Source organism: Sceloporus undulatus, chromosome 3, assembly GCF_019175285.1.
Source record: "Sceloporus undulatus isolate JIND9_A2432 ecotype Alabama chromosome 3, SceUnd_v1.1, whole genome shotgun sequence".
In the NCBI taxonomy this organism is placed as follows: Eukaryota; Metazoa; Chordata; class Lepidosauria; order Squamata; family Phrynosomatidae; genus Sceloporus; species Sceloporus undulatus.
The window spans coordinates 148,668,225-148,687,758 of record NC_056524.1 but is presented as its reverse complement, the minus strand read 5'-3'; the positions used below and the strand labels follow the sequence as shown (position 1 = coordinate 148,687,758).

Genomic DNA, 19,534 nt, shown 5'->3' with positions numbered 1-19,534 from the left:
ATCATGGCTAAGCAGGGTTTCATACCCTGGTTTCCAAAATCCTAGTCCAACACCCAAACCAGTACACCATGCTGGCTTTTACTATGTGTAATACAGAAATTACAAGGAGTTTGGAGACATAGAGTAATACAGAAAATAGGTAACATCTGTATAGGTAAGAAGAGGCAAGCACTGAAGACATAGCCATGTTAGTCTGGAATATCAGTATGCAAAGGATCTTGTATCACCTTTAAGACTAACAGCAAGAAAGAAGGTGTAGCATGAGCTTTTGTAGATTTGATCTACTTCCTCAGATCTCTTTGCAAGCACTGAAGATAACTGGCTACTGTGGATTGAAAACATATATTTCAGCACCAGATTCATACTAAACTAATCATTATATTGCTGTTTTTGTACAGAAGAAGCACATAAGTGGAAATAGGAAAATGGCCTTTGCTTTTAGCTAATATCAAGAGACAATATTAAAAGTCCAAGACTTGTCCTCTCAGTCACACATTCTCACCTTCTAAGAACTTGCGCATCATGTAGTCCTTTGGTGTTTGTGAAAAGGAGTTATTAGCATCTGACTGAAGCATTTCTACATCTGGGGGGGAAAGAAATACGTACATCATTTGCTGAATTCTTCAAAAGTTTATTTCATTCTTGCATTGTTTCTTCTCTCATATTACAGCTGTCACATGGAATGCCATTGGAAAAGCTTTTGTAGGGAGCAGTGCAGACATACTGTACAATGTAGCACCTGAATGCATCTCTGTTCCTTGTCTGGAACAATCCAATCTCAAAAGAAATCTCTGCCCCAGGGCTGCTTTTCTTCTTGACTGCTGGTGCACAGACACTTCATGCAGCCTGGACAAAGTCTTGCCTTTGTATGTTACTAATGTTCCCTGTAAAAATTTCGAGAGACCTGACATGACTGGCCAAATATATCTGGTACAATGTCTACTGGATAATTAAGGAATAATTCCTCAACAGGGTAAGGAAACATATAAAGACCTGGATTTTCAACACTATAAATCCAAGGTTATTTCCACAATTAACATGAAAATATTTATCTGTTTGGAAACCAGGTTTCCAAGCAGTACAATAAACAGGAGGAAAAATGCTAACTTTTCCCAGCTCTATTTTTTATATTTTTGCAAGCTTTTAACAACACATGGGCCATATCTGCACTGCAGAAATACAACAGTTTGTCACCACTTTAACTGCCATGGCTTAATACTATGGAATGCTGGGATTTGTACTTTGTTTTAGCACCAGCTGCTTGACAGCAAGAGAAGACTAAGGCCTGATACAGACAGCCAAAATAAAGCTGCTTCGAGTCACATTAGAGGTATGGTGTTTCAATGATACATGCGTCCTAAGAGTCCAGAAGCCGCACAAAAGCCATGCTCCAGTCCTAAGGATTGGCATGCAGCTTTGGTGCAGCTTCCAAACTCTTAGGACGCATGCATCATTGAAACACCATACCTCCAGTGTGACTCGAAGCAGCTTTATTTTGGCTGTCTGTATAGGGCCTAAATATCTCACAAACCTACAAACCCCAGAATTCTATAGCACTAAGCCATGGCAGTTACAGTGATGTCAAACTGTGTTACTTCTGTAGTGCAGATACAGTCATGGACATTGTAGTCCAATGAAAAAGAAGTTTCAAAGTTCTGCTTTGAACAGAATAAAAATCAAATTTTTCTCAGCTCTGTTTTTAACACTTTTTCCAAGCAATGCTTTTTAAAAATATGGGAATTGTATGCCAACCAAATAAACTTTGCAAAATAAAAAGAAAGTTGTCTAAATCCTGCTTTTAAGATACCTTGAAATCCAGACTGGGAAAAAGGCAAGATAAAAGAGTATTTTTTTGCAGGGGGAGCCAAGAGAACAATCCTATCTACACAAGTCTACTCAGAAGCAATCCTTATTGAATCTTATTAACTTCAAAAAGCTTAGAATCTAACATAATCCATTGATAGTTTTGCAGGACTGAGCAGAAAGGCTGAGCCCATAATATCCTGGCCTGGGTGCTAACCCAAATTGGCCCCTAAGATGGTTCAGGGATGGGCAGGTATTTACATGCCTGTTCCCATGTTGGCCTGGGAACCCACTATTGGCACACACTCCTTACCTTTCTGCACCTTCACCCCTACTAAGAAGCCCCCTTCCATCGCGACTTTTGATGCAGAAATGGGGCACCTGCCTGCACCCACATGGCCAGCCACCCCATTTCAATGTCAGATGCAGCAACAGGGGGACTTCTTAGCAAGGGAAAGGGCACAGAAAGGTAAGGAGCATGCAAAGGCCATCAAATCAGCTAGGGTTTGCCTCAGCATTTCTGTAAAATTCTGTGGCAAACGGGGGATCATTTTGACCCACAATAAGCCTCGTTTACCCTGGAATCAGGCCAGATCCACGAGATCTGCATCCAATCTGCCAGGATCTGACTCAATCCCAGTCCTGAAGATTTGGCCTACATCATCCAAATAGGACAATGCAAGGCTGTGGGGAACATGGGTCTTTTGGCCCTCGTGGACAACCCCAGGTTTTTTTCATGGAGAATGCGAAGGAGAAAGTTGGAGAGAGAAAGAGGGAAGGAAGAAGGAAGAAAGATGATATGAAAAACTGTCATACAGTGTGCCTGCACCATATGCGGGCTTGCCATACATGGAATTGAGGTCATGCAGATGGCGAGCCCTAATATGGAGAATGGGGCACGCACCCATGACACGCACTGTGCCGTGCACTGTGGGGGCATGCTCCATTTAAATGAAGGAGGCTTGAGCATAAGCTCAATTTGCCTTACGCGGGGTGGTGGTGGTCTGGAACGTGTAAGGCGAGGATGGACAGTACAAGATAATATACAACTTGTAGGGCAGGGATATAGCTAGGATTTTAGAAAGGGGGGTCCAGACTAAGTGCTACCATTATAATGGGGCTTGGGTGCAGTGGCGCAGCAGCACACATCATTCATTTTTCTAATGGAAGGGGGGGGTCCGGACCCCCAAGAACCCCCCCCCCTTGGCTATGTCCCTGTGTAGGGGATGGAAAAGAAAGAGAAGAGGAAAAAGACAAGAATTAAGTGTGAAAGAGATTAGTACAGGCAGGAATTTGGAGTGGAGTGAGGGTGAAGAAAGAGAAAAAAAGATTGAAAATATCAACTAAGATTTGCAAAGGGAGGTGAAGGAGGATGAGAAGAGAGAAGTGAACATTAGAATTAAAAGAGAAATGAATCAAGTGCTTGTTCAGTGCTGAAAAAGAATGATATTGTGCCACACTTTTTGCTGACCGTTTGCTAAAAGTGGTACAGAAGTCTATAGCAGCCTCTCTGAAACACTGTGGCAATGGGACCAGCATTGCATCAATCTTTTTTCAAGGCACTGTTCTCACCTGAAATTACACACACACACACCTGACACCCATTGGAGAGGACTTAACATCTAGACACTCAACTTTTGAATGCTATGAGGAGCATTCTCTTTCCTACAAAAAGCAAAAGAGGGTCAAAAGTTTATTTACATTTACACTTCCAGTCACCAAACTTTATCCTAACCAAGCAACAGGTTATGAGAGTGGCAAAGGAAAGGGACAGACATTTTGGATTTATGTTTTTGTATTTACCATATACACTATTGTAGTACAGCATGTACGGTATGTAGAATGTAAAAGCAATATGAACACTATATACATACACAAATCCTCTGTGGCACTGGGAAACGTGCCAGCCATGGATTCATAGAGCTCTTCATCACAGCCAGGATTCAGAGAACACTTCATCAACAGATCTGTAGAGAGGTGAGCCATGGATTCATAAACAGAACCATCTTCTTTTCCCTGCATCAGCTCTTCTTTTATGTGACTTTTCAGCATGTCTGCAGTCTCCTGCAGAAAAAAAGAAGTGCAACAAACCCTTATCTGAGACAATGGGGACTGTCAACGAACCCAACTAAAAGCACAGCCACACAATTAGTTCAAAAGATGCCACACTACTGGTTCAAAGGCAGTAAGTAATGCATACCCAGCCTGTGACTTCGTGTACTGTTATCCAGCCCATACACAAAGATGCCAACAATAAAACCTAGAGAATGGGAGGAGTAATCAACTGCAACCTAGATTGTGTACTAAAATAATCTGGTCCCAGAAATTCCAGGACAGCCAAACAAAAAGGGTTTCTACCATCTCTGACCCTCAATCATAAAGGAACTAGTCATGAGTAACCACCAACTAACCACAGTAAGGAGTTTATCACATGGGAGAAATCTCGTTGCAAGGGGGGATTTAAAAGGTAGAAAAACACATGTCTTTGTTAAACTTCTGTTAACCTGAATGGAAAGTAAACAAAAATCGCTCCTTTTTACTTTCGAGATCCCCCTCCCAAAAAAGGGAGCGGCTTTTATCTACTTTCCCTCCACTTTCTGTTCAGGTTAACATTAGTATTGCAATGACGTTGTGTGAAATTCAACCCGCTTTTGTGGGGTTTTTCCCCAATGTAAACCCCCGTTTTTGCACAGGATTTCCCCCATGTGATAAACTCCTACCATTATATATACCCTATGTACCCCATGAAGCAGTTTCTCTGACCTGAAAATGGAAGTATCTGAACGTTCACCTGCCAGTGTCTCCAGTCGCTAATTCTAAAAAGTGCTATCAAGAGTCATTCTGGAGATGGTTTGTAAAGCTCTATTCTTCAGATGATTATTATACTGTCAAAATGGCATCCAAATGACCTGGACTTTCAGGGCCAATTTTTCTTTATTATCTGAGGAACTGAATGGCATTCAAATTTTATTATCACGTTCTACAAGAATAAGACTGTATGTAAAATGTAGCACTAGAATCTTTGTTGCTATTGTTTCAGTGTGAGACATCATTCTATGTAGTTAAGCTTTAGTCACAATATTTATGTCTCTATCACAAAATTACCAAAAGGGAATTGATGGGAAACAAACCAGCTTACCACATATTCATCAATAAACTGCCGTAGATCTTTGAATCCATGTTTCTCTGCAAGGTTGTTAGGATACCAACCATGCTTGTTGGCAACACTATAGGCCTGTAGGGCTCCTGGGCATGTAAGCAAAAGAGCAGTAAGGTTCTTCAGTCCATATTTTGCAGAAAAATGCAGAAGTGTGGGCAGTTCTTCATCCCTTTGGCCTGAAGAAGAAAAAAAAGGCAAATACTTTATTGTTAGTATCAGCTGTGCCAGCAAGTGTTACATGAAATACTTGCAACTGTAACAGAAATAAAGCTGTCTTTCAAAATGGACTCACAATTTTATTTGGTTTAAAAGAGAGAAGCTAGACTGGTACCTGGAGAGGTTGATATAATCACATTATTCCAGTACTTTGCCATCTGTACTACCTTCCAGTCCACTTCCACATTAATTCAAACTATGGGTTTTAAACTTTCAAACATAAAACAGCTTCCAACCAGGCTATCTAAAGGAATGTTTCCTCCCTTATCTTTTCACTTGAATTCTAATGTCATAATTTAAGATTCTAGCATTTCTTGCATTGGTGATTTTACTTTTGCTTTATGAGCTGCAGTGTTCTTTTGATGAATCAACAGACTTGTCCTAGATACACAGATATGCATACGCATAACCAAGTTAGGACTCAAGAAGTTCATGTTACTGTTGTTGTGTGCCTTCAAGGCGTTTCTGACCTATAGTGACTTTAAGGCAAACCTATTACAGGGTTCTCTTGGCAAGATTTGTTCAGAAGGGGTTTGCCTTTGCCTTCCTAAGCCTGGGAGAATGTGACTTGTGTAAAATTACCCACTGAGTGGCTGACTCAAACATCCAGCGTTGTAGACCAACACTCAAACTACTAAACCACACTGGTTCTCTATAATGCCCAACATTTCAGGGACAAAAATAGAGACACACATGGCCAAACAATATCAGGGTGTGGTCAAGATGGCAAAGATTATTGATGGAAAAAAATATATAAGCCAGGAGAGGCTGCAGCAGTTTGCTTTTGCCTAAGCCGATCAAGAAGAGCAGAATTGCACCCCTCCTCTCCTCTCCCCCACTGGATTGAGTGCAACCAACTTTGGCACTCTGAACTAAGTTTACAGCAACAGAAGTAAACTGAGAACAAAGGGGGAAAGAGAAAGGAAAGTCTCATTTATTCCTACCATAGTATTATGCATTTTAAATACACGTGAGTACTGTAAGTATTTATGGAATATTTTTCCAACCAAACTCACTAGTAATGTTTTCTTCCTCTAGCTGGTTGATCCCTAAGAGATGCAAACCACATGCTGGAAGGTTCTTTTTCAATGATTCTGTCAGAATTTTGTCCAGAGCTTCTGTGTTGTAAGGTACTATTTTAAACGCCTGAATACAAAAAGGAATCCATCAATACCAGAAATATTTAAAAACAAACTCTGAAACTGAATGTATCTATAGTTCGTCCATTGCTTAAAAAATCTTGGGAATACCTTTATTGGAGAACTGCTTGCCAGCATTCAGTCAATAAATGCTCCATAACAGATTGATTGATTTAAATAGGAGGGTAGCAATGCTGCATTTTAATGGTAGAAGCTCCTCAGCTTCTGACCACTGGTAAAAATGTGGTTTCTCAATATACACACTCAATGAAATTATAGTTTTTGAAAATAAGATCATAAATAAAGATATAAATATTGGACATCCTATGTTTCCTTTTCAGATTGAAGCTGCAGTTACATTATAGAAATAATATAGTTTGACACCACTTTAAGTGCTGTAGCTCCTTCCTATGGAATCTTGTGATTTGTAGTTTTACAAGGTCTTTAGGCTTCTTTGCGCAAGATAGCTGGTGCCTCATAAAATTACAAATCCCAGAATTTTGTGGGATGGAGCCATGGCTGTTAAATAGTCTCAAATTACATTATTTCTACAGTACAGATGCACCTGGAGTTTCTAAAATCATGTTAGTGGCTACACCAATGAGTCTGTGTGCCTTGTTCTGACTTCAGTGACTTGGGCCCTCACTGGTGGTGCTGGCTGGCTCACAGGACTGCATCAGAAGGCAGCTGCCCATCATCAATGCATTTTGCTGCTGCAGGTAAGGGGGAGATTCTGTTGGTATTTGTGGTTAGAACACTCCAGGGGCAGCCTGGAGTATTCTGGCAAATGTAGATGAGCCCAAAGCCAGTTTTCCTCCAAAAGGACACCAGGACAGCCAATAGATCTGCTACACTGAGAACGGCAAAAACCATCTTGATTTGACTGCCACTCTGCTCTTCCCACATTGAATGGGAACTCTGCCAATGTTGGAGTCTATTCTTTGGAGGAGGATCAGCAGTAAAATCAACAGTGGATTCACTGCCTCCATAGTCCCCAGCAGCCCTTGGAGTTAATACTGGGTCTGTCTATACAGAAGTCATTATTGTCACTGCCACTGTCATTATTTATACCCCACATTTCCCCCCAAATTAGGACTCAAGGCAACTTACAATATAACCTTAAAATATAATACAGTTACAAAAGATCAGCATTAAAATGGAATGAAGTTGCCAACAACATTTTAAAACAATTTAAAATACAGAGTTAAAATGATAAAAAGCAGCTTTAAAAACAGTACAGTTAAAACAGGAAAAGTAGATTATCTTTCCCCTATCCCTTTCTTTAAAACCTTTTAGTTTTCCAAAGCCCATTGGAATAATAAAAAAAAAAAATTCTGCTGATGGAAAGATTGCAAAGAGTAGGTCATTCCACCCTCCCTTGTAAGGTGGCTGGGGCTGCTTACACATCTCTACACCAATCATGCCAGTAAAAGAGGTGAGACTAAGGGCTTCTCTTGGCTTTCTGACAAGCTATATCTCCACATATGAGCCTGCCCTAGCCCAAATCTAAGCCACAGAGTTAACAACCAACACTTTGAACCATGTATGGAAACAGACCAGCCACCAGTGGAGCTACTGTAGAAAAGAGGTAGTATGGGCTCTAAAATTCAGCACAATTTTAAAAAAAAATTCTCAGCTCTCACCTAGAATCATAGAGTTGGAAGACACCACAAGGGCCATCCTCCCATTAATTCCAGTAGTAACTTCCCATTAATTCCACTAGTTACACCACTTACTGCTGCCTGGGTTTCCACGTTAGTTTTTCCAGAAGCTGTTGCTACTTCTACTGAGTCAACCTGCATCCACATTGTAGAAATAATTCAGTTTGACACGACATTAACTGCCATGGCTCAATTCTGGGAACTGTAATTTGTTGCAGCACCATAGCTCTCTGACAGAGAGGGCTAAATGACTCACAAAACTACAGTTCCCAGAATTCCAAAGGACTAAGCCATGGCAGCTAAAGTGGTGTCAAACTGGATTACTTCTGCAGTGAGGATGCAGCATCAGTGGTATAATGAAGCCAGGACTCACAGGAATGAAGAACCATTTTGATTAACAATAGCAATAGGAAGTACATTTCTATACTGCTTATCAGTGCACTTAAGCACTCCTTAAGTGGTTTACAAAGTGTAAGCTAATTTGCCCCAACAAACTGGGTACTCATTTTAGCAACCTCAGAAGGATCCAAACCTGAGTTGAGCTTGAGCCTCTGAACTCACAACCTTATGGTTTGTGAGTAAGTGGCTGCAGTACTGGCATTTAACCACCGCGCCACCAGGCCTCTGGTGGAGGAGGATGGGTGTCATCTCCTGGCCCACTCTAACATCCCTCTGAGCTTCACAGGTGCAAAACACACTGCAGAAATAATCCAGTTTTGGATCACTTTATCTGCCCTGGCTCAGTGCTAGGGAATCCTTATACTGTAGTTTATTGTGGCACCAGAGCTCTCTGACAGAGAAGACTAAATGTCTCACAAAACTACAGTCCCCAGAATTCCCAGTCTGTTCCAGACCTTAATCTTCCACAGATTTATCTCATCCCCTTTCAGAGCAATTCCATCTGGCAACTGTTGCTACATTTCATGGTAGCAAATACCACTGTTCTTTCCTCTGTTTCATTAGAAGCTACATTTTACCTGACACATGAATTCCACTGGATTTGCGACTGCAGCCAACAAGTTGCTAATTTCCTCCATATCAGTGTAATAGCTGACACTTGCTTCAACTATCATTAAATCACCAGAAAATAACCGCAGACACGCAGTTCCAGGTGGTAATTCTGGAAGATGAGACAAAGATTAATCATCAACACTTAACCTGAAAGAAAATTCACTATATTTTTCACAAAAAAAAAGCAATGAAGGCAATTTCAATTTGTGTATGACTGTCCATATGTATTTCTTTAAACCATAGAGCAGCTGAATGTATAGGCGCTGAAGAGCCACTGAGTCTTTATTTAGAATGATTTGCTTTTTTGAGAGACAGCTTAGAGTCTTTGCCTTTGTCCTACTCTTAATTTGTAATTGTCTTAATTCAGAGATGATTGGGATGTTTGATTATGGCAATTCTTTATTTGGTTATACTGATGGTTCTTAACTTAAATTCCACCCACATAAGAAAGACCTGAAGATAGCATGGACATTTGCCTGTTGTGGATGGCATCACATGAATCTCTGTAAGAAACAGGTTAATGACCATAGGTTATTTTTTCTGGGTGGCCAGGTTGTAGCCATGATTCAGATTCCTTTTATGAGTTTTAAACGATAGGCAGGCTACACTTGCTTTTGGAACATGGAGATGTCATTCATTATCTGTTGACTATAAGATTACAGTACTGTAACATGCTCTTTGCATTAAACTGAAGTTATATCCACACACTACACAATTAAAGCAATTTGATACCATTGTTAGTGATCTTGCCTCCAGTCTAGGGAATCTTGGAATTTGTAGTTTGGTGAGATACTCAGAATTCTAAGTCAGAGAGTTTTGGTACGTATTTCCCTGAACTACAGCACTATAATACAGTCGGCCCTTCTTATACACGGATTTTTTTATACATGGATTCAAGCATACACGGTTTGAAAATGTTCCAAAAAAGTATAAATTTACCTTGATTTTCCATTTTTTATTAGGGACACCATTTTGCTATGTCATTATATTTAATGGGACTTGAGCATACACGGATTTTGTTATACACGGGGGATCATGGAACCAAACCCCAGCATATAACAAGGGTCCACTATACAATGCTGTAGTTGAGAATTTTAGGTGCTACACCAAGCTACAGATGCTCATATTTAATTGAATGGAACCATGATAGTTAAAGTAGTCCAAAACTGCTATAACTGCATAGCGTGAATGTCTAGATTTAAAATCAGTGTAACCAAGTGAAGCAGTAATGGCATCAGCAATAATAATCTTGTATCCTTAGAAGAAAGTTGCGAGAAGAATGCTTAAGAAAGAGTGGTCTGTATAAAACTTGAGTTAAGGTTACCATCAAAAGAATTTACAGGCACAGGTAAATCTTGGAGTATATGTCATCAATATCCACCCTTCTTTTGCCTTGAACTGTGTAATGGGAAATATGACTTGCATCAAGCTGACCATTAATGCTACAGTGTTTTATGGAAAGGGCAGTTTTGTGCATTCACAAGAATGATTCAATCCTAAATGTAGCACAGTAAAAAATGAGGAGACATTTCTACAAATAAGTGTCAGAAAAGCATGTCACCAAAAAGCAATGGTAGCACTGTTTTAAAAGGGAGTAATGACATTATGCATACTACAGGAAATATTGCTTTCACAACCGCTTGAATGTGTGGTAAAAGATAACATTAGAGAAACTTGCAGACTTCCATATTGTTGATCGTATCTGAAAATAAAACAGGAAGGTCAAGAATTTTCCATGGAGAGTCTTCATGCTTCCAGCTTGTTTTAGCCACAATCGAAATCAAACCAGAGACTGTAGAAACATAGCGCTCCTGACTAAGAACTCTTAACCTAAACATTCACATATTTGCTACTTTTTGGAGAGTGGAGAGTGGATGAAAAGTGTCAGTCACTGGCAATGATAGCAGGTGGCTTCCTTGTCAAATGGAGTAGTGAATCAACTCTGGATTTCTTTCCAAGATATTCAGGTTGCAATATGCTATCCCAAAAATAGGTTCAGAATCTTGGTTTCAGGGGAAATCTGCTATAGTCTTAAGCCAGAAAAGTACAACGTTTATTGTGATGGACTGTACTGAAAAAATATCTGCTTGAAAATGAAACAAAAGTTCATTGTACAAGTGATTGCATTGGTATATTTAGTCTATTTAGGAAAATAGGAGAAATTATTTTGTTTTAATTAAGAATCTGGAATCACAGACTCATAGAGTTGGAAGGGACTGCAAGGGTGATCTAGTCCAACTCCCTGCCATGCAGAAACACAAAACTAAAACACATCTGAGTGATTGCCATCCAACCTCTAAAGATCGCCGAAGAAGGAGAGTCCACTACTCTCTGAGGCAATCTATTTCACTGCTGAATATCTCTTACAAGGAATTCTTCCTAATGTTTAGGTTGAATCTCTTTTTTTAAAAAAACTGAATCGAGTTTATTCAAACTTCATGTGCTATTTCTTTACACATTGTCATCTGGATATAAACTAATGAAATATTTGCAAAAATTTGATATTTTTAAAAGGCATATAACCATCACATTTACAGATTGAAGAAAAGTTCTTTTAAGTTTTCCACAATATCATTTGGTGAAAATGAACAGGTACTTTGGACATTTGGCTGAGTGGGGAAAACCAGTTATGCAAGTGAGCTTCTGCTTCCTGTGGAGACTGTTCTCCCCATGTTTGGAAGTCATGCATCAGCCCATCAGACCTGCAACCCCTTACTTCAGATATTATTCAGTGCAAAATCACGAATCATAATCTAATCAGGCTATTTTAGATGGTCACATTCTACCAATCATCTATTTGTAGCTTTATGTAAATTAACTAGACTTATAATAGGTGCTGGCTGCAGCCTTGAAAAGAAGTAGCAATTTCTTGTTTGTTGTTTGCTGTAAATTCACCTTTGAAACAAGGATCAATTTTGCTAATACTGTATTTTCTGCCAGAGAAATGAAGGTTAGTAAAGGGATGCCACCTTTTGTACTTACGAGGCGTGCAAACTGAGACTGTATATTCATTCTCCATCTTAGCCTGTACTCGCACTGGCTGATGGCTGTCAGAGGAAAATTCCACTTCCATTTTTACTTGGCTATCAAGCTTGCATTTTAAGATCATGTAAACTGTTGTCTGCACCTAAAAACAGAGCATAAGATTTGTAAAAGTAGAATCCATCACTTCTGAGAAGACCCCGTACCCCACAGAAGAGCACAGTAAAATCCTATGAATGACAGATTCCTGTTCTTCAATGTCAAAGCCAGAAAGTAAGAGCACTTTGTGCCAAATTACAAGACAAACGGTTTGTGCATATGTATCCTCCAGTGGGCTTGGGACTATGATTTCTTTGTTTCAAAAAGTACAGTACTTCCTGCTTGTAGTTCTCAATCCACAATCTTCAATTTTTAGTCACATTGTTTTCATTTAATACTAAATCACTGCCTCACATGGAAAACATGTGAATGATAAATGCAAATATACTAATTCAGATAAATCCGAGTTGATGTATATTATGCCTCTGTAGACCAGTCTGTTTGATTCATGTACCACAGACTGATGGAACCAATTATGTTTCAGAACTTATCAGGGGATTTTCCACCTCACTTTGGTGGCTACTGTGCGGATGGATGGCCTTACTGGTTTCAGCCACTGACATAGTTGTTCATAGTTTTCGCTCAACAGTTCTGATCTGCACATGAACATGAACTAGTGACTTCCACACAACTGTGGGACTTTCTTCCCTCACAATTGCAGTAGTAACAATAATGGTAAGAATTACAATAACTATACTCATTGTAACAATTCAATGTTTGTGCTGTCTTGTAATTTTAACTTTAACAACCATGAATTGGGAACTTTCTCCACATATGGCACATAATTTTAAATGTAACGTTGGTTCCTATTTAACGTCTTTCTTTCTTCTTTAACAGTTACTACTCATCATAAAGGATCTGAATAAATAGAATAGATAAGTATACAATTCCAGATTCCTTCATATCCTCTACCAAAAGTCCAAATAAAGTAGAATATTAGTCAGTTAATAAGCAATCACTTTTGTGAGTTGTATGCATTTAAATTTTAAAAAAACACTGAATAATGCTAACTAGTGGAATTACTGAGCATTTCAGCTAACTTCCTTTTCCCTATCCTTCTGCCTCTGCTTGCTCCAGAGGATTTTTTAGCCCTCCAGAATTGGACACTTAGCAGGCTGTAGTCAAGAGAGATCACCTCTCCCATTTCTGCAGGATTCTGCCAGGAGATGAATGGCATTGGATACTGTCCAATGTTTGACTCCACGATATAGAAAATTGGTCCTGCTCATTAATTTTAATTAGAGCCTTTGAGCTTTGAGTTAAACCAATATTCCAGTGACCAATGAACATTACTAGATCAGAAACAACTACTTCTACATTTTGTATAATACCAGCAGAATTCTAAATGTTAACTAAGAGCTACAAATTCCTGCTTCAATCTCATGGTTAAGATTGTTGGCTTTAGGCCATGTCCCTTGTGCATTTGGTAGTATTTATATAGAATCATAGAATCATAGAGTTGGAAGAGACCACTAGGGCCATCCAGTCCAACCCCCTGCCATGCAGGAAATCCAAATCAAAGCATCCCTGACAGATGGCCATCCAGCCTCTGTTTAAAGACCTCCAAGGAAGGAGACTCTATCACCCTCCGAGGGAGTGCATTCCACTGTCGAACAGCCCTTACTGTCAGGAAGTTCCTCCTAATGTTCAGGTGGAATCTCTTTTCCTGTAGCTTGCATCCATTGTTCCGGGTCCTGTTCTCTGGAGCAGCAGAAAACAAGCTTGCTCCCTCCTCAATATGACATCCTTTCAAATATTTAAACAGGGCTATCATATCACCTCTTAACCTTCTTTTCTCCAGGCTAAACATCCCCAGCTCCCTAAGTCGTTCCTCATAGGGCATGGTTTCCAGACTCTTCACCATTTTTGTCGCCCTCCTTTGGACACGCTCCAGTTTCTCAATGTCCTTTCTGAATTGTGGTGCCCAGAACTGGACACAATATTCTAGGTGGGGCCTGACCAGAGCAGAATACAGTGGCACTATTACTTCTCTTGATCTAGACACTATACTTCTATTGATGCAGCCTAAAATAGCATTGGCCTTTTTAGCTGCCGCATCACACTGTTGACTCATGTTCAACTTGTGGTCTACTTGGACTCCTAGATCCCTTTCACACGTAGTTTCATTCAGCCAGGTGTCAAATATAATATGATAATATTATATTTGATATTGCAGATGCAAATTAGAGCTTGAAAGTATTATTTTCAGACTCTAACTCCCAGAATGGCCCCATTCAGAATGGATACTGGCCATGCTTTCTAGGCGATTCTGAGAGTTATAGTTTAAACGTTTTCCACAAAATGTACTCAAACTATATATGTGCAATTTAATTTTGCATATTGTTTCTACTTGGTAAGGGGAGGAACAGGAAATTGAGGTGCTGCAATATTCTTTATCCACTCTCCTTTCTTCTGACATTTCACCAAGAACTGTTTTCTTACTTGTAGGAATACTTTCAAAGGCACAAAGTGAAAACTTTTAGAGGAAGAAATAAATAAAAGACCTCTCCACTGTTTCCTACTGTTGTGTGGAATATATATATAGCGTTGTGCTGGACAGTTCAACCCTGCTAGATTATAGGTTAAAGAGCCAGTGTGGTGTAGTAGTCTGAGTGCTGGGCTAGGACTTTGGGGACCAGGGTCAAAATCTCTGCTCAGTGACAAAAGCCCTCTCAGTGACCTTGGGCAAGTCACACTCTCTCAGCCTAAAAGGAAGGCAGTGTGAAACCTCATCTGAATAAATCTGAATAGAACTGACTTGAAGATATGTAGGAACAGTGGCCTCAATCAATCTCTGGCCACTCCAGCACACCCTGAGTGGCACAGGATCACAGTGACCAGACACCATGATCCCAAGGTCAGCTGCCACCATGGTCGGCAACAGACCGCTGGCAAGGAACGTATTTTCGCATTCCTTTTGTAGTCAGGTTTGTAGTCCTTTTGTGGTAGGCAGCTGCAGCACAACTTTGGCCCAATCTGGGGGCACGCATCATCTGAACACCACACCCCCAGTGTGGCACTTTTGGCCTGTCTGTTGTGGGCCAGTAAAATTATAGAGAGATAGTAATGTTGCCTCACAATAGTGTCCCTTCTTTATGTGCTACTTAACACACAGGATTGAATGTACCACATACGCCTATTAGTTCCACCTGCCTGTAAAGCGAACTAACTGGACTGTCCAATAAGAATGATTGCTGTTGCTGTTCATTTCTTTTCTGAAAATATTTAAATGCAAATATTAAAACTGTATCCTAAAATGTTATTTTCATTTTAAGAAACTCCCAAACTGCAAAACAGGAATGCAGCTAAATTCTGCAGCAACTGAAGATCCTACAATTTGCCACTCAAGTCTTCGGCTGTGAAAAGCACTGATGGCTACAGCAACACTCATATTTAAATATGAGGATCAAAAGCTAAAGGTGATTACATGGATTTAGTTATTCATTAGGTTAGTTACTTATTAGGTGGAATTTACCCACATTGAATCCCATTGTGGGAGAAAAGTGGGATATAAATCCTTGAACTAACTAAATAAATAATACTGAACAAGCAACTGTGCTTAGGGCTTCCCACAAATTCAATAGTACTGCTCCCAGCTAGTGATGCATTCTAAGAAACATTACTCACAGATCAGAATAAAACTATGAGCTAGATTTTGACCAAGATGGCTGACCATTATTAGCAAGGTTTGCATACTGCTCTTAGCTTTGTGAGATTAATTATTATCTATAAGCATATAACAATATGTAAGGATTCCACAAGACGCAAATGCAGTCTCCCGGTTAACAGTCCAGCTTAGTTAAAAAGTTGTCTAGTAGAAATGTGAGCCCTGGAAATTACAACATTCCGCATTGCAAACCTGAAGAGTCACAAGCATCCATTAAGGTTGGCCAGATATTATTGAAAGACCTTAAATAGCCTCCACTTGGTGGTGGAATACAAACAATTTGCATCATAAATATACAAAGTACAGTCTTAATTGAGGTAGTATTTGAAAGTGAAACTAAGCAAAACTAAGAACTCAGAAAGATAGCATAGCACTCAAAAATTAAAGATCAAACTTCCAATTTCAAATTATATTTTAATGCTTGTGGATTCGTATGGATGGAAGATTTCACAACTCTTTTAAAAGAGACTTTTGCAACTAGAAAGATATGATTTAGGATTTGGACGGCATGCTTTTTTTATATGATAAAATTAAACCTATTGTTGATTTTAATAATCTATTATGTTAGAAAAGTTTGTTGAGAATATGTAGTAAATATAGATCAAGACTTTGGTAAAATATCAGAGAAAACGAATTTCAAGAAAAATGGTTGGCATATTCTGATCTTCTGAAATGTGGCAAAAATCAAAATATCTTGAAAACAATTGATGAATGGGGGACACGAGGTATAAACATTCATTTTAAAATAGACAATTGATTGAGAGATTTAAAATGGACATGAGATTATTGGGCTTTGATGTGTCAAAGTCAAAATTTGAAGAAATGTTGTGCTCAAATGATGATAAGCAAGTATCTAAAATTATTGAAATATGATATGGAAGATGAACAAGAGAAACTATACAAGCTGTATTTTAGAAAAGAGGAAATAAATATTGCCTCTGTCACTGTCATTTAAGCAGAGTTCAATATAAAGGACATCAGAAATATGACCATCAGAAAACTGATCCTGTGATCATTAAAACTGAAGCATTAATATCTCAGATGTCTACCCAGATTTTAGATCTGAATGAACACATAACAGAAAGTAATGGGAATTTAGAGGAAAACTGGACTTGTTAAGACTAAAGATTACAGGACAAATAAATTATATTAAAGACCTTGCTGAATCTTAGAATCCTAGAGTTGGAAGAGACCGCAAGGGCCATCCAGTTCAACCCCCTATCATGCAGGAACTCTCAATCAAAACATACCCGACAGATGGCCATCCAGCCTCTGTTTAAACACCTCCAAGGAAGAAGATTCCACTACACTCCGAGGAAGGAGTGTGTTCCACTGTCAAACAGTCCTTACTGTCAGGTGTTGAGGTGGAATCTCTTTTCCTGTAGCTTGCATCCACTGCTCTGAGTCCTGTTCTCTGGAGCAGCAGAAAACAAGCTTTCTCCCTCCTCAATATGACATCCCTTCAAATACTTAGACAGGGCTATCATATCACCTCTTAACCTTCTCTTCTCCAGGCTAAAAGGAAAAGGATACACCACCCTACACACTATGGGGATAGGAAAACAAATACCATTGGATAGGTATTTTGGGTTAGCAATACAAGCACAAGCCTGGGGCAGCCAGGAACATTGTGGCACAGTTAAGCTACACCCACAGCACAACAATCAACACCATCAACAGCCACTGCATTCTTCCCTCTCTTATTAATCCTGAAAAAATGAAAGCATACTGTACCCCACAGCGTATGCGATCTGGCTGCACTGCAACTAGGCTTCCTAGTCTGGTCCGATGCTGCCGGTTCGTTGTAATATTACATGAATTGTGTAGGTCTCTGTCATCTTCCACCTCTGCATCAGTCACTGAGTCACAACCAGAATCTAAGCAGGGCACAAAGGAAAATGGTATCTTGAAAAGCAGTTCAGCAACAAACTAATTATTTAACTTAAGAATTACCTGAAAAGGAAGTTGAACTGTCCATCTTCACAGTCCTTAGTTTTTGATACAGTATTCAATAGGTTTTTAACTCTCAGTCTGAGAAACAGAATTAATATGCTTCTGGCCTGATATAACTTTCCCCAGCATCTTCTGCAATAAACTATCTAATCTGTGCCCAACCTTACAGATATCCAGAAAGGTGGTTTTTTTAAAATAAATTAAAAAAACAAACAAACAGAAAAGTGGTAGAAAATATTATTTCACGGATTTTATAAGGATTTTTATTCCAAGGTCACTGCCGTTTATTTTATTTTTTAATTTTCTGGTAAAACACCTATCATTATAATGTTAGCACCATTTCTTAGAATCTGCTACTCTGTTCTCTTTTCAATTTACAGAGGATGTGTGAGGTAACTTAAAGCCAGTGAAGTTCTTCACCGTTTATAAAGTTGCCCAGGTGGCCTGTTCCAATAAAAATAGTCTTCCTTCTGACAAAGCTGTAGCTTTGGGAACTTTTGTCCAAAAGAGACATATCCAACTAAGGGGATGAACAGACCGCCCTTTTATCCTGCTGTCCGGGAGGCTTTGAATCATAGAATCGTAGAGTTGGAAGAGACCACAAGGGCCATCCAGTCTAATCCCCTGCCATGCAGTAAATCTCAATCAAAGCATCCCCGACAGATGGCCATCAGCCTCTGCTTAAAGACCTCCAAAGAAGGAGACTCCACTACACTCCGAGGGAGTGTGTAAACATTTTAGTCACTCTCCTTTGGAAACGCTCCAGTTTTTCAATGTCTTTTTTGAACTGTCATGCCCAGAACTGGACACGATATTCCAGGTGGGGCCTGACCAAAGCAGAATAGAGTGGCACTATTACTTCTCTTGATCTAGACACTATACTTTTATTGATGCAGCCTAAAATCGCATTGGCCTTTTTAGCTGCCCCATCACACTGTTGACTCATGTTCAATGTGTGGTCTACTTGGACTCCTAGATTCCTTTCACATGTAGTTTCATTCAGCCAGGTGTCCCCCATCCTATATCTGTGCATTTTATTTTTCCGCCCTAAGTGCTGTACCTTACATTTCTCTGTGTTGAATTTTATTTTGTTAGCCTTGGCCCAGCTTTCTAGTCTGTTCAGGTCATTTTGAATTTTGATCCTGTCCTCTGGGGTATTAGCTATTCTTCCTAATTTGTCATCTGCAAATTTGATAAGTATGCTCCCAAATCTGTCATCCAAGTCATTGATAAAGATGTTGAATAGCACTGGGCCCAGGACAGAATCCTGTGGGACTCCATTGGTCACTTCTCTCCAGGATGAAAAGAAGCCATTGTTGAGCACCCTTTGGGTTCGTCTGGTCAACCAGTTACAAATCCACGTAGCAGTTACCTTGTCTATCCCACATTTTACAAGGATACTTGCAAGAATGTCATGGGAAACCTTGTCAAAGGCCTTACTGAAATCAAGATATACTATATCCACAGCATTCCCTTCATCTAACAAGCTGGTAATTTTATCAAAGAAAGAGATTTGTCTGGCATGACTTCTTTCTCTGAAACCCATGTTGACTTTTTGTGATTATGGCATTGCCATCTAGATGTTCACAGACTCTGTTTAATGATCTGCTCTAGAATCTTTCCTGGTATTGATGTCAGACTAACTGGACGATAATTGTGGGGATCCTCCTTTTTTTCCCTTTTTGAAGATGGGGACAACGTTTGCCCTCCTCCAGTCTGCTGGGACTTCTCCTGTTCTCCAGGAGTTCTCAAAGATTATTGCCAATGGCTCCAATATTACATTTGCCAGTTCTTTTAATACCCTTGGATGGAGTTCATCTAGTCCCGGAGACTTAAATTCATT

General features: G+C 39.6%; 1 protein-coding gene across 1 annotated transcript in view; it reads right to left on the bottom strand.

The window, feature by feature from the left end:
* PIK3AP1 (phosphoinositide-3-kinase adaptor protein 1) overlaps positions 1-19,534 on the bottom strand; it is a 53,806-nt gene that overhangs the window by 19,713 nt on the left and 14,559 nt on the right. The window contains 7 exon segments of the mRNA XM_042456460.1: positions 503-583; positions 3,678-3,867; positions 4,943-5,139; positions 6,196-6,325; positions 8,957-9,099; positions 11,973-12,117; positions 17,473-17,615. Of these exon segments, the coding sequence (XP_042312394.1) occupies positions 503-583; positions 3,678-3,867; positions 4,943-5,139; positions 6,196-6,325; positions 8,957-9,099; positions 11,973-12,117; positions 17,473-17,615 (1,029 nt within the window).